This window comes from Ranitomeya variabilis, chromosome 1 (assembly GCF_051348905.1).
Source record: "Ranitomeya variabilis isolate aRanVar5 chromosome 1, aRanVar5.hap1, whole genome shotgun sequence".
NCBI lineage: Eukaryota > Metazoa > Chordata > Amphibia > Anura > Dendrobatidae > Ranitomeya > Ranitomeya variabilis.
Genome location: NC_135232.1, coordinates 1,094,433,440 through 1,094,461,419, shown reverse-complemented (window position 1 = coordinate 1,094,461,419; position 27,980 = coordinate 1,094,433,440). Strand labels below are relative to the sequence as shown.

The 27,980-nt window shown below is 44.0% G+C and overlaps 1 protein-coding gene across 3 annotated transcripts in view; it reads left to right on the top strand.

The window, feature by feature from the left end:
- The window catches only part of SLC75A1 (solute carrier family 75 member 1), a 52,413-nt gene that overhangs the window by 10,711 nt on the left and 13,722 nt on the right, over positions 1-27,980 (top strand). For 2 of the 3 annotated variants that reach the window (XM_077280045.1, XM_077280044.1), the window contains 7 exons: positions 5,641-5,948; positions 6,512-6,608; positions 9,166-9,269; positions 12,704-12,862; positions 13,465-13,653; positions 18,424-18,532; positions 22,956-23,067. In XM_077280045.1, coding sequence (XP_077136160.1) covers positions 5,790-5,948; positions 6,512-6,608; positions 9,166-9,269; positions 12,704-12,862; positions 13,465-13,653; positions 18,424-18,532; positions 22,956-23,067 — 929 coding nt within the window. In that variant the 5' untranslated portion in view covers positions 5,641-5,789. Of the gene's footprint in view, positions 1-570; positions 642-5,640; positions 5,949-6,511; positions 6,609-9,165; positions 9,270-12,703; positions 12,863-13,464; positions 13,654-18,423; positions 18,533-22,955; positions 23,068-27,980 lie in introns of those variants that run through there. The other variant, XM_077280046.1, reaches the window with a different exon arrangement.

The window sequence follows — 27,980 nt, the reverse complement described above, 5'->3', positions numbered from 1 at the left end:
GCAACAACAACAAAAATCCTCTTGGCACATGTGCTGTTTTTAGAAGTCTGTGGAGATGTTGTATTTGGACATCAGGTGGATGTTCTCTCTTAAGGGTTGTCCTGACCTTTTTTTTTTTTAATAGTTTTATACAAGTTAGATTAAAGAAATAAACAAAAGCCGACACAGGAAGGCTAGATAATACCATGAAGGCTGAATCATCAGACCAGCTGGCTGTCTTCTGCTTTTCCTCCATTTGCATTAGGCTTGCATGACTACAAATGAGGCTAATTCGAGACAGTTAAAAAAAACAAAAAATGAAACATTAAAGGGGTTGTCCACTTTCTGAATACTGTTTCTCATATACACAGATGATTGTAAAAAATAAAAACTGATGTACTTGCCCTACTTGGGTCATCAAAGCCATGCCATCCTTTTGCTGTTGGCATATGTTCCAAAATGACCGTAGTAAATTTCTCCACCCCTTCCCTTGTCTGTTTGCCTGCAGCAGTGACGTAACATTGCTCCAATGAATCTTTGAGCTTAGTGGATTTACTGATGTAGATAATGAGGTTAGTGATTGGCTGCAGCGCTATTGACGTGATGTCAACACTGCAGCAAAACAATTGAGACGGGGGATAGTGGCAGAACCATGGCGCTAGGTTAGTGGAGAGAAAATCGAACTATGCATATAGGGAAAAGTTTAAAATGGACATCCCTATTAAGGGTAGCATTACATGCGGCATTGAGATCCTGGTGTTGCTTTGTGACCTCGCATCTCATGGTCTCCAGTGGTGTCACATGGTGACCTGCGAGCTACCGCGACATGGGTTTGAGTTTTATTTTATTTTTTTTTAACGCTTGTTTCATGTGAATCGCATTCCCTAAACTTCATTGTAAGTCACACGAGACTCGTCTTTGATGAAAGCATTTTTTTTTTTTTTGACCCAAGGACGATGGGGGACTAGCATTGCCTAACCCTGAAATATACTTTCTTGCAGCACAGAGTCAGCATCTAAAGGGATGGGCGCTTGAGGGGTCTCTTGGAGCAGTACAGCGGTTGATGGAAGTGATGACAAAAAGAAAGCCAGTAGTACAATGTTTGGAGGATGGATCCTTGGGAGCTCTGGGGAAATTATACCCGACTGTGTTGTTGATACGTAGGTTGTGGGGTAGATTGAGACATGTACGCAGGATCACGGACTTGACGAGATTCTCTCCGCTATGGCATAACAATAACTTACAGGAGTTTGAGGCACTGGGGATACTGACAGAATGGCAGGTCAAAGGGATTCAGTATGTGTATCAGATACTTGAGCGAGGTGAGTTAAAATCATTTTCCCAATTGCAGGCGGAGTTTGGTCTGGGGACTGCGGGGGAGTATCAGTATTTGCGGATGTTGCATGCTTTTAGAGCTCAGAATAGGAGCGCAGATATTAGAATTCAAAGAGATATAGTACTGGAGTATGTGTGTAATGAAGGGTCTACTGGGGGGGTTATATCTACTTTGTATAAAGATCTGCTACATACTTTCCTGTAGGGATTTCCGATAATGGCGAGAGCTAAATGGGAGAGGGATCTGGGTTCAATGGATAAAGAGACTTGGGAGTCGGTACTAGAATGGGTCCCAAGACTGTCAGTGAGTGAACCATATAGACTGTCACAGCTCTATGTAATACACAGGGTCTATAGGTCTCCGATAATACTATATAAGGCAGGTTTGCGTGATAATTCCGAGTGTCCAAGGTGTAAATCTACGGATGCGGATATATTTCATATGATGTGGACGTGTCCGAGACTGGCTGCATTTTGGATAGTAGTTTTGAGTCGTATGGAAGGTGCGTATGGATGTGTGGTGCCAAGAGATCCAATTGTGTGCCTGTTGGGATGCGTGGATGAGATTGGAGTAGATAGTAACCTAAAGTTAGCTATTGCCAGACTGTTATACATGGCTAGGATGGTAATAGCTCGAAATTGGATCAGGGAAGAACCGCCGTCAAGAGGAGAATTCCTACAATATGTGAAACAAGGCCTGACACTCGAAAAGAGGTTTTACAAAAAGAAAGGGAAAATCGAAGTGTTCAATAAACTGTGGTCTCCGTGGATCGCCATGGGATAGGGATAGGGGTATTATACAAATTGAATGAACTACGATCCCTAATTAATGGCATTGTAAAGTGTGGCTTACATTAGGGGCTGGGGGATTAGTTATCCTTTTGTTTTACTGATGGAGGTGTTAAGCAAGATGGGCTGTCTTGTTGGGTTGGGGTGGGGGGTGTTGGGATCAAAGGGAGTTGTTTGAAGGGGGGGCGAAAATTTTGTATTGAAAATACGAATGTAACATGTCAATCATCTTGTTATTCTTAATAAAAACCTATTTGAACTGAAAGCATTTTTTTTTTTTGGAACAGCAAAATCTTATCATTAAGAGTCACAGAAAATCGTTTTTGACCCTCAAGTTGTTTAATAATTGCTGTAGCGACGAACATGTCGCCTTTGCCTAAGAAATGAGCTATTTTTTATTTTTTTTTACCAGACTAAAGAAAAAAGACCACTGTGTCCTGTGGGGAACAGTCCTGCTGTCCCATAATGATAGGCCAACACAGCGATAAGTCCGCAGCCAGAAACATCTTTCCGACTTGCTGTCCACAGTTACTTTAGTTCTGCGATTTTCCTATGAAAAAAAGTCTCATGGGACTTGCATTGAAGTAAATGGCAAGTGTGTCGTGTGTGACTTTTGACCAGTGACAGGAAAAAAAAACCCTGTTTGGAAACCTTTGCGCCAATGTGTGAGTCTCCGGTCTCATTGCGACCTCACAGGGAATCATTACGTGTCAAAATGCGAATCTGCAATGTCAAAGTTGCGAGACATAGGTTACCGTGTATCTCTAAATGCGCTAGTTACAGCCATACAGTGGCCCATAACGCACGTATTGTGAATAAATCAAGTGAGGAAAAATATATAAACAAGGCCTCATAGTTTACTTAGCTGCCTTATGGGTTGCCCGTAGCAACCAATCACAGCTCTGCTTTCATTTCAGATTCTGCTTTTGAAAAATGAAAGCTGCACTGTGATTGGTTGATATGAGCAGCAGAGATTGTTTTTATTCAATATACACTATGTTCCAAATTATTATGCAAATTACATTTTTATAAGATTTTCCTAAATGGTCGGTGCAAATGACAGTCAGTCTAATAAAAGTCATCACCTGTTAGATTATACATCGAATTTTATTGAAGAAACCTCCCAATGATAACAGTATAATCTCCAAAATGAATAAAAACTCAAAATGCACTGTTCCAAATTATTATGCACAGTAGAATTTTTATACATTTGATATGTTTTAAAGAACTGAAAATGCTCATTTGTGGAATTTGCAGCATTAGGAGGTCACATTCACTGAACAAAAAAGCTATTTAACGCCAAAACATCCCAACAGGCCAAGTTACATGTTAATATAGGAACCCTTCTTTGATATCACCTTCACAATTCTTGCATCCATTGAACTTGTGAGTTTTTGGAGAGTTTCTGCTTGTATTTCTTTGCATGAAGCCAGAATCGCCTCCCAGAGCTGCTGTTTTGATGTGAACTGCCTCCCACCCTCATAGATCTTTTGCTTGATGATACTCCAAATGTTCTGTATAGGGTTGAGGTCAGGGGAAGATTTTGGCCACACCATGAGTTTATCTCCTTTTATGCCCATAGCAGCCAATGACTCAGAGGCATTCTTTGCAGCATGAGATGGGGCATTGTCAGCATGAAGATGATTTTGCTCCTGAAGGCACGTTTCTGCTTTTTAGACCATAGAAGAAAGTTGTCAGTCAGAAACTCTATATACTTTGCAGAGGTCATTTTCACACCTTCAGGAACCTTAAAGGGCCTTACCAGCTGTTTCCCATGCTTCTGGCCCAAAACATGACTCCTCCACCTCCTCGCTGACGTTGCAGCCTTGTTGGGACATGGTGGCCATCCACCAACCATCCACTGCTCCATCCATCTGGACCATCCAGGGTTACTCAACACTTATCAGTAAACAAGACTGTTTGGAAATTAGTCTTCATGTATGTGTGGGCCCAATACAACCATTTCTGCTTGTGAACACTGTTTAAGGGTGGCCGAATAGTAGCAAGCCTTTGAAGGAGCCTACACCTTGAGGTTCGAGGGACTCCAGAGGCACCAGCAGCTTCACATATCTGTTTGCTGCTTTGTAATGGCTTTTTAGCAGCTGCTCTCTTAATCCGATGAACTTGCCTGGCAGAAACCTTCCTCATTATGCCTTTATCAGCACAAACACATTTGTGCTCAGATACAGCCACAAATCTCTTAACAGTAAGATGATCACGCCTATGTTTATGGAAAATTTCGAATGTTTTCATCCCTTCACCAAGGCATTGCACTATTTGATGCTTTTCAGCAGCAGAGAGATCCTTTTTCTTTCCCATGTTACTTGAAAACTGTGGCCTGCTTAATAATGTGGAACATCATTTTTGAGTAGTTTTCCTTTAATTAGAATCACCTGGAAAACCAATTATCACATGTGTTTAAGATTGATTTCAGTGATCCATTGAGCCCTGAGACACAATACCATCCACGAGTTTATTTGAAAAACAAAACAATTAAATCTTTATGACACTTAAACCCAATTTGCATAATAATTTGGAACACAGTGTAGACCGGTTTAATAAATCTGCCCCATACAAATGTCCTCACCCGAGAGCGTAGTGGCTGCCATTAAAATAAATAAATTGCTTGGTATTAATGTCCTAAACCAAGGCAGATATAGACCTCAGCCTGGACTTGCTTGTACTTTTTTGCTATCCGTGCAAAAAAAAATGGAAAACACACGGACCAATGTTATTCAATGGGGCAGTGCAGATGGATGATTTTTTTTTTCTTCCACTGACCAAGTCTGCTTTTGAGAAAAAAATTCCATCATGCACGAGTTTCCTCCGTAAATTAGATGAGACTCCTCTATTCAAGTCTATGGGTGCATTAAGAAAAAAAAAATTAAATAAAAAAAAAAAAAATCGGATGCCGCAGTACAGATACATTGCAGAAAATATAAATGGTCTTGTTAATGATAGCTGCTGCTGTAAAAAAAAAAACTGATGGCTTACAGACATTTCTAGTGAACCTACCCTAATAGCGAATAGAGCCATCACATGTCGTATCAAGATTGGACATTTTCTCTGCTGTTTTTCATGAAGCGTCTGATCAAAACCAGCAATGCTAGTCTATGGGTCCGTGAAAGAATCGGACAGCACTCTGATGCCGTCCAAGTGCTGTCACTTTTTAACTGACTGCTAGATGGGGAAAAGATAAAGAAACGTTTTGTTTTTCTTTCTCATCCGAGAAATACTGATGAATCTCTGACCGATTTGTTCTCGTATGAGAAAATGACTGATGCAGGTTGAAACCTACATTGCCAAACTGACCCTATTGTTACACCAGTGGGTATTTTAAATTTTTGCACTTTTACTGAATGGGTTTTGCAAGACCACTATGAAAAGCTGTTTTGCATCATTGCTGCATGTGTAACTTAAAGGGCCCAGCTTCCTGTTCAGATAATTTTCTTTCTTCACGCATTGTTTCCTGCTTAATTTATTGTGGCAACTTCTGGGTATTACAAAATAACTGAAGTTCTGACTTCTTCTCCACAGCGCCAGGAATGTCACCGTAACCTATAAAGTGCTCTGCCGTGAGTCAGCACTACTGAGCCTCCTGGGAGGTGGAACATCGAGGAGGTGGCCGTCCTCAGGACTGGACTTGTTTTCCAGGGTGCAAGTGTCTGAGCTTCTAAGAACAAAGGATGAGGCGAGTGCCAGCAGCAATGACCAAGCAAGAGCCCCCGCAAAGCCCACACAGGGTCATCACGGCCGTCTTCTTGGCTCTCCTCATCGATCTTTTGGGCTTCACGCTCATCCTTCCACTCTTGCCTTCCATATTGGATCATTACAGCAAGTCTAACGTAAGTAGATTGGAGCCAAGTCTTGCTTGGTTCATCCTCTTTACAAAAATTTGTGTAGGACTTCCCTTCATTGAGGAACTAAGCTAAAATTAGGTTGAGGAACTGCCCCAGGGATCGCAGACTAGGGTATTTCTGTCTTTGGTGGACAAACGCCACAATGGAACGACTGTTGTTGTCTTTTCCATCTCACATATACACCATGGTCTGCTGAAAAACATGATTTTAAAGATACAGGGTTAAAAAAAACAGGGCCATACCTCTCGACAGGTGATAATGCAGCTCAGCCTCCTTTACTTTTAGAGCAAAATTGTCAGCAGATTTCACAATACTACATATATTATTAAATACAGTCTATTAGACCTGATGAGGCTGGTGTACTTAGAAGAAAATCCTTGTTTAAATAATAATCAGTGATGGATTGGCACCAAAGCAAGGGGCCCCTATTGTATTCTAGCACAGGATTGCTCCTGTCCATGCCCGCTGATAGTTATGTATAAGGACGTACATACAGTGTGTAAGCTCCTATGTAGTGCAGTATCGTACCCTTCTTTCTCATTATTCAGGATGGACTTTATCACACGTTGCAGCACACAGTGGATTGGTTTGCGGCAGCGGTTGGGGTTCCCCAGGAGAGGAAGTACAACAGTGTCCTGTTTGGAGGTGAGTCGAGTGATCTACTAAAAGTAACTGCGTCCAAAATCAATCATTTCCTACTGCATTTTTGTCCTAAGCTCTGAAGCTTTCATTGAATGCTGGAACTTGTAGTCTTGCAACAGGCGGCGTGGCACAGTTTGTCTATAAGACCGCTGTCTTTGAAAGGAACCTGACAACTGATACATGCTGCCCGATTCGTGGCATGTATCACACTGGCTGCATGACTCCAGCTAGGTATGTTTGACTCTGATACGCAGACGCCGGGAGTCAAGCCACACTGGAGACTAGCCGGTCAGGTATCTTCTCGCCACCTGTTCCCCTGGAGTGACAAGTCTCTCCCTATACACACAAGCAGGGAGAGACCTGTCACTCCAGTCGAGTGGGTGGGAAGAAGACACCGCGGACCGCCTGTCTGACTAGTCTCCTGTGTGGCCTGGTCCCTGCTGCTGATAGACTGCAGTTGTGGTCAGTATCTTGGGTAAAGGGCAGTAAATTCTAAAATTAAAAACCCCTTTCTTCTTGAATACTGACACAATTTTTAAAATAAAATTGAAAATGTTTTTATTTGCAATTTTACCCATTTGTGAAAATGAAACAACCCATTTTATCCAAGAATTTTAATTTTTTTTTTTTTTTTACTTCGGGCCTAAGAAATAACAGGCAGGTAGTTGATAACTACTTTCCTGTTGTGCTCTGCTCTGATGATGGGGCGTGACTTCCGATGTCATGCTGATTGACAGCTGGCTCCCCACTGCATAACTGCGGGGAGCCGACTGTCAATCAGCATGATGCCCACAGAGCAGCTTGAAAAAAGGAGTCTGCTTGGGGACCGCTCTGAGCTAGCACTGAGTAGAAGGTGCAGGTAGCTGCCTGTGTTAGCATCTACTTTCCTGTTAGTTTTTATGCCCATATTAAAAATGAAAACAAATCCTGGTCAACCCCTTTTAAATGTAGCATTATATGAGAACAATAGTTCATGTTCATTCATTAACATGTTCTTTTCAGTTTATTTTAATCCATTTCCTCATCCCTTATTCGTCCCCCCACTTTTTTTTTTGTACACTATTTGACACTTGTAGTACATACATCTATGTAATAGAGCAGCTTGTCGGCAGCTTATTGACACAGAAACCTCATAAACTACAAAGAACTTTATTGTAAGTAAAGTTCTTGTGTTTCTCAGCAACAATGGACATTGTCTTCAATATTCTGTTCAGCATGCCATCAGAGAAAGCTTTATCTATAATGTCACTAGGTTGTGAAACCTAAAATATAAGAAATGAGGCCATGTGAGGAGACCTTGCACTACAAATATCTCAGGTTACAGAGGGAAGTTTCAGACACCGGCAGATTTTAGGAAATTTCTCAAATTCTATTTCAGATCTACAATGTAATGTGAAAGCCACGACTCCCTGATTATTATTTTTTTCCTTTTAAAGGGGTTGTCAATTCTTTCTTCAGGAGTGCAATGATCCTCTGCCTTCTAGCTTCCTGCTTGTTGAAGAATGGTGCACTCCTGATGATTGACAGTTCAGGCCAGCAGTATGGTCGCCTTTCTGGTCTGACCTGTTCATTCTCCCATATTGCTATATGTCTATTTGCTACATTCTCCCTGGTGCACTTTGGCTTGATGTCTCAGTTCCTGGTACCCAGTGGCTTTGTCATCTAATTTTTGATGTTTACTGGTTTTATTTTTCAGTCCCTGGTGACACTTGGCTTTATATCCCAGTCCATGGTATTCTGTGGCTCATGTCCCTGGTGTCCAGTGGTTCCAGGTCCTTGTGTCTAGTAGCTTTATGTCCCAGTTCCTGGTGTACTGATGTTTTATGCCACATACTCTGGTGTGTACTATACTTATTTTCCAGTCTCTTATATCCATTGGGTCCATGTTTCACTCTCTGATGCCCTGGCTGTGACTTGATGTGCCAGTTTCTAGCTCTTGTGGCTTTACGATATAGTTTCTGGTGTTCACTTGCTTTATCTCCCAGCTCATGAACTCCTCTGGTTTCAGATCTGTTGTGTCCAACACAATTCTGGGATACGGTGACATCTCGACAGAACAGGAAATGAACACATTACAAGGCAATTATATAAATAGATTTTTCTCTACCTGGTGTACGGTGGATTGATTTACTAATCCTATGGTCCAGTCGCTTTATGATCTAGTTTTTCATAGTTCACTGGTTTTATTTCCCAATCCCTAATGTTGAAAGCTTTATTTCCCAAAACATGGAGTCTTTTGGCTTCAAGTCCTTCGTGTCCAGTAGCTTTATGTCAGAGTTCCTGGCGTCCATTCTTTTCAGGTCCCAATCCCTGGTGTCCTGCAACTTTATTTCTCACTTCATGGTTTCTTGTTTCCCTGTTCAGGTCCATACTATCGGTCTTTATGTCCAAATCTCTTGTGTCCAGTGGAGTAATGCCCCAGTCCCATGTTCCTGGTGTCCAGTGTTACAGGTCCCAGACCATGGTGTGGAATGGTTTGGTTCCTAATCTCTGTACTGTGGCTATATGTCCTGTTACAGATGCTCTGTCATCATTAATAATCAATCTCACTATATTTCAGGTCTTGTTGGATCCCTGTTCTCCTTGCTGCAGTTTATCTGCTCCCCGCTCACCGGAGCTGCCTCGGATTATGCAGGAAGACGACGACTCATGATGATAACTACGGTATTACATTTTCCAGATGGTGTCTCCAATTTAACATTAACCAATTAAAGCAGCACTATACAGGAGTAGCACTAGGACAGCGCCACCTAGTGCACATATTTATGTGAAGGCTGAATTATTTACTTGCATAAATGAATATAAAGATTATGGAAGAAGACACCATTCAGCATGATTGATCCTTGTCCCCTGCGCACCAGAGAATCTCAGTGCACGCTGGCGACGTATAGCTGCACCCTCATAGGTAGTGATGTTATCAGTACATACTGGGGAAGTATAGCTGCACCCTCATAGGTAGTGATGTTCTCAGTGCACGCTGGGGAAGTATAGCTGCACCCTCATAGGTAGTGATGTTATCAGTACGTGCTGAGGAAGTATAGCTGCACCCTCATAGGTAGTGATGCTCTCAGTGCACGCTGGGGAAGTATAGCTGCACCCTCATAGGTAGTGATGTTCTCAGTGCACGCTGGCGACGCATAGCTGCACACTGATAGGTAGTGATGTTCTCCGTGCACACTGGTGATGTATAGCTGCACCCTCATAGGTAGTGATGTTCTCCGTGCACACTGGCGATGTATAGCTGCACCCTCATAGGTAGTGATGTTATCAGTACATGCTGGTGACGTATAGCTGCACCCTCATAGGTAGTGATGTTCTCAGTGCATGCTGGGGAAGTATAGCTGCACGTATAGCTGCACCCTCATAGGTAGTGATGTTCTCAGTGCACGCTGGGGAAGTATAGCTGCACCCTCATAGGTAGTGATGTTCTCCGTGCACACTGGCAACGTATAGCTGCACCCTCATAGGTAGTGATGTTCTCCGTGAACACTGGCGACGTATAGCTGCACCCTCATAGGTAGTGATGTTCTCCGTGCACACTGGCGACGTATAGCTGCACCCTCATAGGTAGTGATGTTATCAGTACATACTGGTGACGTATAGCTGCACCCTCATAGGTAGTGATGTTCTCCCTGCACACTGGTGACTTATAGCTGCACCCTTACAGGTAGTGATGTTTATAGTGTTTGTGCTGTTTACTATCAAGTATTTAGGATTGCCGCTCTTATATCACTTCTCTCTGCCATCTTTCCTGTGTTCTATACAGGCAGCTGTATTCCCAGCATTCCTCATAGCCTTGATACATTCGCTGCTAATATCAGCACATTTTTCAGCAGCGAGTTGTCAGCATTGTACATGTTTTATGCTTCCAACACATCTGTCACAGCCATAGGAAAATAGAATACGTTTTATACCGTCATACTGCTACTTCTAGGGTATGTGCACAAGAGGTCTTCTCCAAGTGGGGGAGCCCGCTGTGTTTTTCAAGAACCATTAAAGAAGCGCTCCCATCCAAATTTTTATCTCTGGACACATCAAGCAGTCAAGTCGCTCAATAAACAGAATATATAAATAGCAAGTTGTTTTTACATAAATGTTCAATTTTTGGCATTTAGTTGGTGCTTTTTCAGGTCCTTTTCAGAGCAGAATGACCTGAAAAAGACACACTGCACATGTTAAAGGGGAAATGCCAGCAGGTTTTGCCATGTAATCTGAGAGCAGCATAATGGAGGGGCAGAGAACCTGATTCCAGTGAAGTGTCACTTACTAGGCTGTGTCCTGCTATTTCAACAAAACCAGTGTTTTGTCAGCAGACGATTATCACTAGACTACTAGGTGTCTCATACCTCCTGGTCGAACCCCAACCCACCACTGATTGGCAGCTTTCTGTGTACACTGTGTATTGACAAAAAGCTGCCAATCAGTGGTGTGGGCGGGTTATACACAGCTCAGCATTCAGAGCTCTGCTAGATCTGCAGCAGAGAAAATAGTGATTCTATCACAACGGCTGCACCCACTAAACTTAGTGATACAACGCTGAAATAAGGGTCTCTGCCCCTACACCATGCTGCTCTCAGATTTCATGGCAAAAAAACTGCTGACAGATTCCCTTCTGCATCAAAAATGTCTTGTGGCAGGAAAAACGCAGCATAAAAAACTTGTTTGGTGTTTTTTTTTTCCGCAGTCATTAGAACAGTTGAAAAATTCTAGACAGACACTGGAAGAATTAGCATGCTGTTGATATGAAACTGCTGCAAATCTGCACAGGTAAAAAAAGCAAATGTGCATGAGATTTTAGAAATTTCATTCACTTTGCTGGGACAGTAAAATGCTGCATTTTTCATACTGAAAAAATGATGAAAAATGTGATGTGTGCACATATCTTAAAAGTGGCAAAGCTAATGTAATCCAGCAACCAATGATCTTTAGTGCATGGTGCTCCAGATTTTGGAGGCTGAAGTGCTCCCTCTAAGTCTTCTGAGCACTTCGGGTATAAATATTGACTATGGAGACTTGATAAATATAATGTACAAGCACAGTAGCTATATCGATGATGGTGGGATTAGGGGCTTGTAGGTGCTGGCCAGTGACTGTGCTGCAGAGGAACAGAAGAGCGAGGAGGTGAAGGAGAACTGAAAGGACAGAAGTTTACTAACTCGGAGGCAGAAGATCCTAATGTTTCATACTTTGGGCGCAGAATCTATGCAATTTGCATTGTTTGTATCCAATTGTGGATGCTCACCAAATTTCCCAATACACAGTGCATACATAGCTAATTGGGTCTCTTTGACCTGATGAAGCATATGTACTTACTGTAAAAATCCATGTTAAAACGGCTGTATAATCCTGAAATAGCCATGAACATTTTAAGACTTAGCCATGAAGTCATAAAATCATGAAATCATTGTTTTTAATAGTGGGCAGGGAGATTTTCCAGAGGGATTACACAGCCATGCTGACATGGATTTTCAAAGTAAGTGCACCAGACTCATCAGGTGGAAGAGAATCTCTTTAATATATTTTGAAATCTTGTGTCAGATTCAGTGTGACTCATTTAACGTGTGTGTGTCTGTGTATATATGTATATTTTATATATTTTTTTTTGTGTGCCACTAACAAACCACAAACCAGTCTCCTAAAAAAAGAGAATGACGTAAACCTAACCCAACAATTTGCTCCTGGTATTGCTGCTTGCTCCGTTCAGCTTAATGTGATCAGCTATGGTGCCAGGACCTGCCGCTTGCATGCAAATAATGAGGGGGCTTAGCATTAATGCGGGTGCCTCCGCACATCCACTTATTGTGCCAATTATCACTATCCCGGAGGTCTAACCCCCGCCAATCATTTATGATTTTTAAAAATGATCCTAAGAAAATCCCTTCAATGCATAAATGACCACATGCTGAGTTTGTCACCTGAAATGCGCAGCTATAAGGTCTGGGCGGGAATGTCACAGTAAATGGCAGAGAAGATTGCTGCAGTCTTGTCACTTAGAGAAGAGAACCCGGATTTAAGAAATGTTTGAGATTCTACCGTAACGCTGAATACTTTCGCCCCCACACTGGACGTATTTCTGATAATGTTGCCCTCTCCGGCAGGTTGGGTTAATTGTGTCCTACGCTTTATGGGCCGTCTCACGAAGCTTTGGCGTTTTCCTGATTTCACGCATCATCGGAGGATTGAGCAAAGGAAATGTCAGCCTGTGCACGGCCATCATTGCTGACCTGCCCTCTCTCAAAGACCGTAGTAAAGGCATGGTAAGTGTAATGGGTGGCAGGACACACTTTATGATTTATGGACAAAAGATCCGAGGCAAAGCTGTAGGGGATGGAGAGGTCACATTACGGACGTGGCACCTGAACAGCCCAAAGACCCTTCGCACCATAGGCGTATACTAGTATTGTGAATATCAAGGGTAGGCAACTGTTACAGGTTAGGAATCTGAGCCCAGGAACTATAATGGGTGGTCCCAACTTGGCAACTTGTTGCTTCGCTTGGACCCCTAAGTGAAGCTGGGAGCCGAGCTCCGTTATCTCCAGCAGTCCCCAGTCCATGCACGTAGGGGTGACGAGCTTGCTCCATTCTATTAGGACATTTCGGAGCCCCATTTTCTGCATCGATGTGAGGGGCCGAGCAGTCTGCAAGTTATCCTCCTCCTGTGGACCAGAGACAACTTGCATTGTTGGGACCACCCTGTTAAGTTGAACTTTTGCTGAAAGCCATGCTGCATTCGAGAAGGTGACTGACCGGTATATGTAGCTGCCAAGAGAAAATCATTGAATGTACGGTATGTAGTTTTCTGAAAAATTTAATGTTTGTAGTTTTCTGAAAAATCGATTTTTTTGTTTTATATATACAGGCAATGATTGGTGTGGCCTTCTCATTGGGCTTTACCATCGGCCCCATGGTGGGAGCTTACTTTGCCATGAACCTGACGAGTGGAGAGCTCTTCTATGTAAGACCGGCCCTCCTCGCCCTCCTCTTCGCTCTTATCGATCTGGTATTCATATTTCTACTCCTTCCAGAGACCCTTCCCAAGGAGAACAGGGTAAGACATGGTCACCTGACGCATATACCCTACTAGGTAATAGTAGAGGGGGTTTCATATTTGGGACCCTCAGCCGTCAGTGGAGGACCATTACTAAAGGCCCACATACACTAAAATATAAATCCTATTTCAGCCATCTAATGTGTATGGGGGTCTCCAATCTTTTCTGCAACAGATAGTGTTGGTAGAGGAGGAATGGGCAGAGCGATACTTTTTATTTCTATTTACTCTACTATCCCCATCGGAAACACACGACGGAGCTGTTCATGTGTATTGGGAGTAGGGACAGTGATCTAGGGCATATGGGCACCATAAGGCTATGTGCACACATTCTAGATTTTTTGCGCTTTTTTTCGGCGGTTTTCCTCTGCAAAAACGCTTAAAAAACGCATACATTAAGCATCCCATCGTTTTTAATGCATTCCGCAATTTTTGTGCACATGTTGCGTTTTTTTCCACGATAAAAACGCATTGCGGAAAAAACGCAGCGTGTTCATTAATTTTGCGGATTTTTCGCGGATTTCCTGCTATTTAATGCATTGGGAAGCTCTGGAAAAAAATGCGAAAAATCCGTGCAAAAAATGCATGGGGATTTCCTGCAGAAAAAGTCCGGTTTTGTTCAGGAAATTTCTGCAAAGAATCCTGACGTGTGCACATAGCCTTAGAGTGCGTTCTGAGGGTTCCATGACTTTCATACATTACATGCACAGTGGTCAGAGTGTAACTCCTCATTTCTCCCTACAGGACACGGCACGTGATGCTTACAATGTGAGATGTGCCGTCATGCAGCAGGAATGTGGGTGTTGTGGGCTCCGCATTTTTGTCAGTCAGGGAAGAATCTTGGTTCCTGATTAGTCTCTGAATTTATGGCTTTCGCTCTGCTGCAGGAATGTCAGTCTGGACTGTGGGGTGTGTAGCTGTAAAGGAACAGATTCTAGTGGAAGTAAAAAGTTCTGTCATCTTTCTACATCGGTTTCCCATTGTGTTCGACCTCTGTTTGCTGTAAGGGAACTAAAAAAGTTCTTGTCCACAATCAAAATTTAAAAAAAGAAAAACCCCAAAACATTAAGGTCACGTTCACACGCTCAGTATTTGGTCAGTATTTTACCTCAGGATTTGGTCAGTATTTTACCTCAGGATTTGGTCAGTATTTTACCTCAGTATGTGTAAGCCAAAACCAGGAGTGGGTGATAAATACAGAAGTGGTGCATATGTTTCTGTTATACTTTTCCTCTGATTGTTCCACTCCTGGTTTTGGCTTACAAATAAATACTAATATAAAATACTGACCAAATGCTAAACGCGTGAACGTGGCCTAAGTCAACGTTCCCATGATTTGTATTTAATGAGTTTTTGACGTTGCAGATTCTCTGGAGCAAGTCTTCCACAATTGGGTAACTTGCATTTAGTTTAATTGTGTTTTTGAGTGGAATTTTTACATGTTTTCATTGCTTTTCCAAAGCCGGGGTCACACTTGCGAGTGCAATGCGAGAAACTCTCCTCCATACCCGGCACTGCCACCGGCACTCTGGGCCGGAGCGTGCGGCTGCATGTATTTCTATTCAGCTGAAGACTCTGGTCCGAACCGCCGGCCGCAGTGCCGGGTATGGAGGAGAGTTTCTCGCATTGCACTCGCAAGTGTGACACCGGTCTAAAAAACATATACATATATATATATATATTTTTAATCTGCAAATTTTCTCCATCAGAAGCAATTCTATGGGTAAAATCCATACACAAAGCTGGTATACCGAGCAAGAGTAATTGCCATGTTGCAGATCTCAAACATGCTTCGCTGGTCAGTTATGCAATTTAAAAACAAAAGAACAAAAACAGAAATAAACAAAAAAACAAACAAACAATGGACAGGAGATTTCAAGAAATCCCATCCACTTTTTCTGGAACTGTAAAACTCAGCAAAAACACATTTTACAGTGGGAACTTAATCCAAAAGCATAAGGCTGTGTGCACACGGTGCGTTTTTTATGCATTTTCACAGCGTTTTTTCTGCTTGGAAATGGCCCCAAAACGCTATGGAATTCTTATGCAAGCTAATTAAATGACAATCGTGAAGTGTTGTGCACATGATCAGTAATTTTCCCTGTGTATTTGCAGTGCATTTTTTTTCTGCAGCATGTCAATTGTTTGTGCGTTTCTACAGCGTTTTTCACTCATTCACTTCAATTGAGTCAGTGAAATCCGCAGCAAAAACGTAAGTATTAAAATGTTTGCAGATTTGCTGAGTTTTTGTTTTGCGTTTTACCGACTTCCTATGGTGTTTCCCACGCTGTCATCTGTGGGAAACACCGGCGCGGAGGTTCTTATCGGCTGTAACGCTGCCGCCGGTAAGACCGTCTGTCAGAGCGCTGCGGGGTCATGCTGTCAGATGTCAGTGTGACCCGCAGCGGTGACCTGCAGTAAAAAGCTTATTGCAGGTCAGCAGGCATGGGCTGATGAGACTACTGCTCCCATCGGACTTCGTCTGCTGTCACTGATCACATTGACAGCAGATACCACTGATGGGAGAGGTACTTTCATCTGCTGGTGCCTGTGTTCAGTTTAACCCCTTCATGACCGGAGCTTTTTTCGGTTTTGCATTTTCGTTTTTTGCTACCCTTCTTCTCAGAGCCATAACATTTTTTATTTTTCCGTCAATATGTCCGTGTGAGGGTTTGTTTTTTTGTGGGACGAGTTATACTTTTGAATGACACCATTTTTTTTTTACTTTTGGCACGCTTCAATAGTCTCCATGGGAGACTAGAAGCTACCAATACCCGATTGGCTCTGCTACATAGCGGTGATGGTCAGATCGCCTTTATATAGCAGAATTACTCACTTGCTATGAGCGCCGACCACAGGGTGGCGCTCACAGCAAGCCGGCCGTAAGCGCGAGTTAAATGCCGCTGCCTGCATTTGACAGCGGCATTTAACTAGCTAATAGCCGTGGGTGAATCGACCAGCTGACATGTACCGGGAAAGATGTGGGCTCAACGCTGGAGCCCACATCAAAGAGTCTGACTTGGGCATAATAGTACGCCCAATGTCGGAAATGGGTTAAAAAATAATAAATAAATGAAAAATTATTACATACATATTCAAATCTAATGCCAAATCCCCAACGCCCTCGTCTCCTAGCAAAAATGTAAAATAATAAACCAACATACAGTATACTTGCCTGTCCGCCATAGTCCAAGTAATCCCGAGTCCCACGGCGATCTCGCATTAGATCGCTCACATTGGGAGATGTGACCGCTCTACCCGACCGCCACCGATACACTGTGGTAGCGATTACCTCCTTTCAGTGTATCACTGAGCTCACCGGAATTCATCAGCTCCGATGCTTTCACTTACGGCACCGCTGCGTGAGAACTTTCTCATGGCAGCTCAGTGATGCGTGAGAACTTTCTCATGGCAGCTCAGTGATACACTGCTAGAGTGATTACCTCCTGTCAGTGTATCGCTGGCTGTCTTTGAGAGATCAACTGATCAAGATCATCGTGGGACATTATGGATTATCTTCTCGGCGGATAGGTGAGGAATATTGTGGTCTATTTTATTTTTGTTACAGGAGACATTGGTGTCAGTAGATTAGGCGTTCGGTGAGTATGGCTTAATTTAAATTCATTAAAGGAGTCTGTGTCATTATTTCAAAGGACTTTATTCTGGGTGCGTGTGTTTTTATATAATATCAATATGGGGTTACTAATGGATAGGTGTGTTATAGATGTCTCTCCATTACTAACCTGTGGGCTTGATGTCACCTGACAATACAAAGGTGACATCAAACCCTACAAATATGAACCCCACTTGCCACCGCTACAGGGCAAGTGGGAAGAGCGAGGCTAAGCGCCAGATTTGGCGCATGTTATAGTTGCGCCTTTTCTGGGGCGGCTGAGAGCTGATGTTTATAGTCTTGTAGGGGCCAATATCCATGGCCCCTTCCTAGAGTATTAATATCATCCCGCAGCTGTCTGCCTAGCCTTTGCTGGTTAGATTTTATACATATTTTATACATAGGGGGACCCTATGTCAATATTTTTTTTCTGACACCAAGCCCCAATCCCATTACCCTGTTGCTACTGCATCAGCATGAAAAAGGTGGTGTTGAACTAAGAAATTACATCACAAAACTTTTTTTTTTTTTAAATATCTTTATTTAGCTCAAAAAGGCATTCATTGCTGTACACAAATGCATACAAAAAACGCGCGTTTTTTGCATCAGCGTTTTTCCTGCCAAGAGATGCAGAAACCTTGCAGAAATTTCTACAAGCAAATACTCAACATGCGTACATAGCCTAATACTTTTTAATGCTAAATATTTGCCATATCTACGTAGGCAATCATCTGCGGGATAAGCACGCCAACATTGCAAATGTTTTTCTTATATTTTATAGTTTGCTACAATGTATCAGTGCAGATAAAACGTATCAGCCGGCAGGGAGTAGCTCAGAGCATGGTCTAGAAGGGATACAATTGAAGCGAACCTCCAGCTGTGAGAAGTATTGGGTCGGCACAGGTTTTCTACCTCCGGATTGAGCTAATTTCCATCTCTTTTTAATGTAGCATGGCAACATTAGATGAGACGGCAATAGGCGAATGCGTGTAAAAACACTCGTCCTCAATAAATGGGAAAGTCACGGATGCTGCACTGAACAATCGTTCTGATCCCATCAGTTTTTGTTGACCACCACCACCAGTACCCCTGCAAGGAGATCCAGATCCATCAGACTGAACTTTTTAAAAAAAACTTTTTCTGCTTCTATTTCTTAGGTTACCTCCATGATGGTTGGATTTCAAGGAGCTTCGGACCTGCTCAGCCCTGTGTCCTTATTCCAATTCTCTGCGGTAACGAGAAGAAAAGACCGTCCTTCTGAGGAAAGTATGTTCTGGTGGGGTGGGGGAGGGGGGTATAAAAATATTGTGATGTGAGTTATCTGTATACGTTTATCCATTTAACTGCAGATCTGTCAGAGAACATTTGGACTTAAGGTATAACTAATCTTTTCATTTTGTCCAGCATACAATGTTGTGAAATGTTAGACACCTTTTCTAAGGGGATTTGTCTTCGTTGCTGTATAAAAATAACACAGACGCAGCTTCCAAAACCTCGGCTTTTCCCAAGTCTATTTTCCTGCCTTCCGTTGCATTAATATCAGAACGTACTCCTCTGGAGTACAGATGATGGCAGTGATGGGTCACTCGAGTACAGATGCTGGCAGTGATTGGTCACTCGAGTACAGATGCTGGCAGTGATGGATCACTCGAGTACAGATGATGGCAGTGATGGGTCACTCGAGTACAGATGATGGCAGTGATGGATCGCTCGAGTACAGATGATGGCAGTGATGGGTCACTCGAGTACAGATGCTGGCAGTGATGGGTCACTCGAGTACAGATGATGGCAGTGATGGGTCACTCGAGTACAGATGATGGCAGTGATGGATCACTCGAGTACAGATGATGGCAGTGATGGGTCACTCGAGTACAGATGATGGCAGTGATGGGTCGCTCGAGTACAGATGATGGCAGTGATGGGTCGCTCGAGTACAGATGATGGCAGTGATGGGTCACTCACAACCTGTTGTCGTCTTCTGATTGTTCGCCTTAGGGCTCATACGCACTTGCGAGCAAAACGGACGAGTCGGATTGCACTTGGACCAATGTTATTCAATAGGTGACATCTCATTTCGGACTGAGTAAAAAATCACAGCATGCTGCGATTTGCTGCGAGTCTCACCAATGCAAGTCAATGGGTGCGAGAAAAAAAACGGACGGAATACGGACCATCCGTTTTCCGTCTGTTTTTTACAGATATCTTACCATTCTGTGGCATAGAACACTGTAAATGGTTGTATAAAAATTGTTGCAGAGAAAAAAACGCATTGCATACGGATGTCATGTGGATGTAAAACGGATGGTGCGATTAAAAATCTCATTGAACTCGCATGACAATCGCATAGTTTGCATCCAATTTTTTCGGTCCAGATTACGGACCGTTTTTTTTTCTAGCAAGTGAGTATGATCCCTTATCAGAACAATCTCCTGCAGAATTGGAACACTCAGAGGATGAGACTGGTACTGATCCTCTCACTGCAAGCATCTGTACTCCAAAGAAGTACGTTCTGACATCAGTACAGCTGAAGGCAGGCAAATAGACTGGGGAAAAGCTGGGGCTTGGAAGCCACTTGCATGCAATTTATTTTTTTAATTTTTTTTACAGAAATGAAGACAGATCCCATGAATAAAGTAGTTTATAAAGTTTCATAACTAACTATGCTGGACACAATTTTTTTTGATATATGGAAATATCAGTAATAGCAGGGTGCAGCCATACATGGTGAGAATATAGAAATGCATGGCTATCCACTATATGCCAAGAGTGCGGATAGTCCGTCATCCATGTCACCGCTACTGCTGCACCTCCCTTTAAGGATTTTTATCCAGATTATTTTTCTCTGTTGCTATTGCCATTACTGTGGTTCTGACACCAGGTTTCACCATAGAGACTAGACAAATTATTAAAATTGGCCTCTTAGGCCTGACAGGGCTGGTGTACTTGCTTCGAAAGATCACATCATTTTCACTTTATGATCCTTTTTGAACATTTTCACCCCTCATATTTAAATTTTGTCATCAGAACTCTGCAGCTATTCTGACAGACCTTTATGAGGCGGGTGTACTTTCTGAGAAAATGTATACGATCTAATTAATAATGTACGTGGCTGTATTGTAGATTTTTTTTTTTTTGTTAAACAAATGCACTTTAATATATAGCAAATGCAGCAGTTCCACAAGAAATGTGATATTGTAGAATGTCACCATAGGTCACCATGATTAAGAGTAATTTGAAATTTATCTAATTTCTGCCATATTCATTTCAAGTTGTAATTCCTGTTATTACCAGCAGGTGGTGGACTCAGTGTTTTCTACATATGGCTCAATCCCATAGGTCACATCTAATGTCTGTCACCTATAGCTGTAGCTGTAATGATAGGCAATGCTAGACAGTAATATTAATAGTGTATTCTCTGTACTATAGGCTATAACTGCATGTATATAGTTATAGTGACCCATGGAAGGATGATTAAACCCACATCTAAGGTTTGAAGGACACATTGTGGCACATGTAGCAACACCCCGAACCACACCCAGTACTTTTTGAGCACCTGTGCAGAAACTGCCCCCCAACACTGTTTAATACCCCTTTATAGGAGATCGTTGGGAGGCATCGTTGAACCATAAATCCCAGGATGCCTTGATCAACTGACTTTCAATAGATTGATTCCCAACTCTTCAGTAGTGCAGATTAATTAAAGTCAAGGCCTTATAATTTTTTTCTAGGGCCCAGTTTAAGGTGCCCTGTCCCCATCATTTTTCCCCCTTCATCAGATGTCACTCTTAGAAAAATAGGAAGAAGCAGATGACTAATCCTCTGACAGTCCTGCCCTGGGACAGATCTGCAGGGGCATTGTGAGGTGCAGCCTTGGCTATGCCCCCCCGCACACATGGTGCTCACTGTGTGGAACTCCTGGACTGGTGGTCGCACTTGCTCACTGTCTGGAACTCCTGGACTGGTGGTCGCACTTGCTCACTGTCTGGAACTCCTGGAGTGGTGATCGCACTTGCTCACTGTCTGGAACTCCTGGAGTGGTGGTAGCACTTGCTCACTGTCTGGAACTCCTGGACTGGTGGTCGCACTTGGGAACTGTCTGGAACTCCTGGACTGGTGGTCGCACTTGCTCACTGTCTGGAACTCCTGGACTGGTGGTCGCACTTGCTTAGTGTCTGGAACTCTTGGACTGGTGGTCGCACTTGCTCACTGTCTGGAACTCTTGGACTGGTGGTCGCACTTGCTCACTGTCTGGAACTCCTGGACTGGTGGTCGCACTTGCTTACTGTCTGGAATTCCTGGACTGGTGGTCGCACTTACTCACTGTCTGGAACTCCTGGACTGGTGGTCACACTTGCTCACTGTCTGGAACTCCTGGACTTGTGGTCGCTCTTGCTCACTGTCTGGAACTCCTGGACTGGTGGTCACACTTGCTCACTGTCTGGAACTCCTGGACTGGTGGTCGCACTTGCTCACTGTCTGGAACTCATGGACTGGTGGTCACACTTGCTCACTGTCTGGAACTCCTCGAGTGGTGGTTGCACTTGCTCACTGTCTGGAACTCCTGGAGTGCTGGTCGCACTTGCTCACTGTCTGGAACTCCTGGACTGGTGGTCGCACTTGCTCACTATCTGGAACTCCTGGACTGGTGGTTGCACTTGCTCACTGTCTGGAACTGCTGGACTGGTGGTCGCACTTGCTCACTGTCTGGAACTCTTGGACTGGTGGTCGCACTTGCTCACTGTCTGGAACTCCTGGAGTGCTGGTCGCACTTGCTCACTGTCTGGAACTCCTGGACTGGTGGTTGCACTTGCTCACTGTCTGGAACTCCTGGACTGGTGGTCGCACTTGCTCACTGTCTGGAACTCCTGGACTGGTGGTCGCACTTGCTCACTGTCTGGAACTCTTGGACTGGTGGTCGCACTTGCTCACTGTCTGGAACTCCTGGAGTGCTGGTCACACTTGCTCACTGTCTGGAACTCCTGGACTGGTGGTTGCACTTGCTCACTGTCTGGAACTCCTGGACTGGTGGTCGCACTTGCTCACTGTCTGGAACTCTTGGACTGGTGGTCGCACTTGCTCACTGTCTGGAACTCCTGGAGTGCTGGTCACACTTGCTCACTGTCTGGAACTCCTGGACTGGTGGTCGCACTTGCTCTCTAAGGGTATGTTTCCACGTTCAGGAAACGCTGCGTTTTTGACGCTGCGTTTTTCCGCAGCGTCAAAAACGCAGCGTCCAGATGTTACAGCATAGTGGATGGGATTTCATGAAATCCAGACTCCACTATGCGTTAAAAAACGCATGCGTTTTTGCCGCGAAAACGCATGCGTGGTGCGTTTTTTTGAAACGCAGCATGTTGCTACTATGAGCAAAACACGCAGGTACACCGCAGGTGACCTGCCAGTGACCTCAGGTGCAGTTTTGGTCAGGATTTTACCTGCATAAAATCCTGACCAAAGCCTGAAGCAAAACTGAACGTGGAAACATACCCTAATACTTCATTCACACAGGGGACTCCAGGACCTCCTTTCTCATGATTGGTGAAGGTCCCAGCATGTACACTCCCTCCCTCCAAGCTAGCATAGAATTATCTTGTGGATAGGTGATATGCCTTTAATGGATAATTCTCATGGATTCTCTGACTTTCTACAATGATGGTCTAATTGCACATCATGTCTTTTCTATATGAAGGTCTGCAGAATCTCCGTGTCCTGGGCCTCGTCTACTTCCTTTATCTCTTCCTGTTCTCCGGTCTTGAGTATACCATCAGCTTCCTGACCCATCAGCGCTTCCAGTTTAGCAGGTAATCCTCGTTCTAGCATCTGGATCGGCACAGAAATCCCAAGGTCAAAAATACTTTATATTTATATACTATGTATAGTTTGGCTCACAGTCCGTGTAAGTTCTCCTGGAAAATCTGCATAAATTTGTATAAATCTGCATTTTACAATCCCTTTGGCTCTGTGTCTCTTAGATCTCTGCATGTGTAAGTGTTAGAGCAGCTGTCATATTTTTGGCATTATATGCATGAAACAGAAGGCGCAGGATGAGCATAGTTTACAGTAAGGGATTGCTCCAATGTATGGAAATGTAAGTCCATGAAAAAAAGCATTTTTCCATACAGGAGAATATGTAGGATATTGATGTATCCCCAATGTATATTGATCAGCAGACACTAATGGATGGGGACGGTATTAATCTGCTGATACCGGGGACCCCTAGTAATGGGTTTCTTGTTGCATTACATTACAGCACTAGATTACCCAGATATAGGCAAGTCATTGAGCAGTATTCTTTCAACTAAGAGGGACGGGTATTTTGCAGTTGGTTGGAATGGGATCAAATACTTATTTCTCACTGCAAAGAGCAAATAAATTTATATAATTTATACAATGTGATTTTCTGGATTTTATTTTTGATATTCTATCTCTCAGTGTTAAAATTAACCTACCCTTAAAATTATAGACTGTTCATGTCTTTGTTAGTGGGCAAAATTACAAAATCAGCAAGGGGTCAAATAGTTATTTCTTTCACTGTATTCATAGGATGGCAATAGCATGCAGATCGTGAGGGACCCAACTGCTCTGACCCACAGTTGATCTATAAAGCCCCCGTTTGCATGTAGCGGACGTGTGCAAGCTCAATCCCCACTCCATTCATTGTCTATGGGACTGTCTGTGGGTACTCCTACAGACAATGGAAAGGCAGCAGTCAAGTATGCAAAACGTCCACTCCTTTCAAGATGGTGCCAGTAAAAATCCAGTTCTTGTCCAGTCCCAAAGGTTGAGCATGCGCACCTTCCACTCTTTTCAAGATGGTGCTCTGAAAAATCCAGTTCTTGGCCATTCCCACAGGTTGAGCATGAGCACCTTCCACTCGTTTCAAGATGATGCTCTGCAGAATCCAGTTCCAAGTTGAACATATGCACCTCCTTTCCATCCAAGATGGTGATTTGCAGAGCATGCGCATCTCTGCTCCACTCATGATGGCGCTCTACAGATCCCGGTTCTCATCAGTCTCGTAGGTTGAGCATGCGCATCTCTGCTCCACTCATGATGGCGCTCTACAGATCCCGGTTCTCATCAGTCTCGTAGGTTGAGCATGCGCATCTCTGCTCCACTCATGTTGGCGCTCTACAGATCCCGGTTCTCATCAGTCTTGTAGGTCGAGCATGCGCATCTCTGCTCCACTCATGATGGCGCTCTACAGATCCCGGTTCTCATCAGTCTCGTAGGTCGAGCATGCGCATCTCTGCTCCACTCATGATGGCGCTCTACAGATCCCGGTTCTAATCAGTCTTGTAGGTCGAGCATGCGCATCTCTGCTCCACTCATGTTGGCGCTCTACAGATCCCGGTTCTCATCAGTCTTGTAGGTCGAGCATGCGCATCTCTGCTCCACTCATGATGGCGCTCTACAGATCCCGGTTCTCATCAGTCTCGTAGGTCGAGCATGCGCACCCCTGCTCCTTTCAAGATAGGGCTATGTAGAGCCAGTTCCCAGCTGTCAGAAACCCATCGCTTTGTACATTGTCCCCTATAGATATAAGATTAAATACAATTTTGGAAATATCTATTTAAGGTCCTTCTCAGTCGATCCCTGCAGACATAGAGGATAGAGACTCTATAATATAGATTAATATGGGGCCCTGTTGTTGTGTTGGTCAACATCACGAAACCTCTAACTATTTGAAACAGGAGGTCTCGATTCTTTGTTTTAGTTTGGGTTCCTATTCCCCATCCATGGTTGTAGGACCTGTGGAGGGGGACCTGTGCTCAGATTCTCCCTTCTTTGGTGGCTTTTTCTCTCTGCTTGCATGTCCTGTCCTTTCTATTTTTACCTTTTATTCAGTCCCTATTAGGAGGGATGAAGCCTGTACAGAGGACACCTCTCCCTCCATGTCCGGAGCAGATGTAGTGCAATTCCTGGAATGTGACCCCGAGCGCTCGGCTGGATTTGGATGAATTTGCTGCTCTGTTTTGTGCACAATCAGCAGAACTTGCCGTCAGCTTATTCCTTAAATGAATGGGGTGGGATTATAGGTCACAAAATGTGCCGAGGATGCAGTGCTTCCATACCGGTACGGTTAACTCTTCCCTTGCCACCTCTCAGTAGGAGAGGATGGGTTAGAAGCATTACAAAAAAAACCCTGACCACTACATTACTATATAGAATAATTCTGTAACTGGACATGTAGACCGTTTGTTTCTCGTGCTACAGTGAGCAGCCTGCGTAGCCTAAATGTGCTGAAATGGTCTGTGGCGTCTCCAGACTTTACTCCCATCGAGAACATCTGTGACATCATTAATCTGTAACTGCAAAAGAAGCTGCCGGCAGCGGATCTTGATGATTTGCCCAAGTGCATTCAGCATGGCAGAACATTCCTCAGATGATTAATTACCTCACTGATGGCAGCTGAGGCTGTAAGTGCCGGGATTTCCGCGCTCGTACTCGATAGTGAATAAATCGAGATTTTTAAAATGTTCCAATTTTTTAAATCATTTGTAGATCATTAACAATTCTATCCATCCTGTGATTTTTATGATTCCTCAACTTTTCCGTCTTGGTGCCGCGGTCTCAATGTCGAGGAATGTATAGGGATACTATGTTTTACACTTGTGGACTGTCAGGGGGTGCCTTCTCTATCTCCGAGCCAGAGTTGTACCCTCCATTGGATGAGATGAAAACTTTGCTGGCACCTTTTCCTGACGACATCCCTAGACTCTCCCCCCAGCTCAATTCAAGGGGGGAAGGAATGATTTATGTCAGGCCGCAAAAAGGTTTGGCGTAAAGAGGACATGTCACTTACCATAAAGAAGTAATTTTTTTCCTCAGTCTAAATGCCGTAGCTTTTCTCTTTGTTCCTTAAGGTACCTTCACACGAAGCGACGCTGCAGCGATAGCGACAACGATGTCGATCGCTGCAGCGTCGCTGTTTGGACGCTGGAGAGCTGTCACACAGACCGCTCTCCAGCGATCAACTATGCCGAGGTCCCCTGGTAACCAGGGTAAACATCGGGTAACTAAGCGCAGGGCCGCGCTTAGTTACCCGATGTTTACCCTGGTTACCGGCGTAAAATCTAAAAAAAACAAACAGCACATACTTACATTCACGTCCCCCTGCGTCCACTTCCTGACTGACTGAGCGCCGTACAGTGAGAGCAGAGCGGTGACGTCACCGCTGTGCTGCTTTCACTTTCACTTTGCGGCGCTGAGTCAGAGGAGGAAGCAGACTGCAGGGGACGCAATGTGAGTATGTGCTGTTTGTTTTTTTTACATTTTACGCTAGTAACCAGGGTAAACATCGGGTAACTAAGCGCGGCCCTGCGCTTAGTAACCCGATGTTTACCCTGGTTACCAGTGTAAAATATCGCTGGTATCGTTGCTTTTGCTTTCAAACACAACGATACACAGCGATCGGACGACCAAATAAAGTTCTGGACTTTATTCAGCGACCAGCGACATCACAGCAGGATCCTGATCGCTGCTGCGTGTCAAACGAAACGATATCGCTAGCGAGGACGCTGCAACGTCACGGATTGCTAGCGATATCGTTATAATGTCGTTTCGTGTGAAGGTACCTTTAGGTATGGCCCCCTCTTCCCTGTATATAAATCGGTTTATTAGCCAAGTTCTCATTCAGAGAAGAGTTGAGCAAAACGCCCACTTGGCTTAAATATTAGATTTATATACAGGGAAAAGGTGGCCATATCTCAGGAGAGGTGCAGTAACGCAAAAAAGATGCCATATTTAGGAGAACAGCGGCATTTACACCAGGTGAACAAAAATAAAATGTATATAATTTGTGGCAAGTGACAGAGGCTCTACTGTGTCTTCAGGCCCTTAAGGTACCTTCACACGAAACAATCCGTGACGTTGCAGCGTCCTCGCTAGCGATATCGTTTCGTTTGACACGCAGCAGCGATCAGGATCCTGCTGTGATGTCGCTGGTCGCTGAATAAAGTCCAGAACTTTATTTGGTCGTCCGATCGCTGTGTATCGTTGTGTTTGAAAGCAAAAGCAACGATACCAGCGATATTTTACACTGGTAACCAGGGTAAACATCGGGTTACTAAGCGCAGGGCCGCGCTTAGTTACCCGATGTTTACCCTGGTTACTAGCGTAAAATGTAAAAAAAACAAACAGCACATACTCACATTGCGTCCCCTGCAGTCTGCTTCCTCCTCTGACTCAGCGCCGCAAAGTGAAAGTGAAAGCAGCACAGCGGTGACGTCACCGCTCTGCTCTCACTGTACGGCGCTCAGTCAGTCAGGAAGTGGACGCAGGGGGACGTGAATGTAAGTATGTGCTGTTTGTTTTTTTTAGATTTTACGCTGGTAACCAGGGTAAACATCGGGTTACTAAGCGCGGCCCTGCGCTTAGTTACCCGATGTTTACCCTGGTTACCAGGGGACCTCGGCATAGTTGATCGCTGGAGAGCGGTCTGTGTGACAGCTCTCCAGCGTCCAAACAGCGACGCTGCAGCGATCGACATCGTTGTCGCTATCGCTGCAGCGTCGCTTCGTGTGAAGGTACCTTTAGGCCCTAAAGATGGTCTCAGTTGGAGCCAGTAATACAGATCCATTTAACTATACCTCTGCTCCCGCCAATAACAGTATTCCTACCGGAAGGGAGCTCCATAATCCCATGGTACTTGGAGACGCCATATGCCAGAATAGGGAGCCGTGCATGATAGGGAGCATGATGCCTATGTATG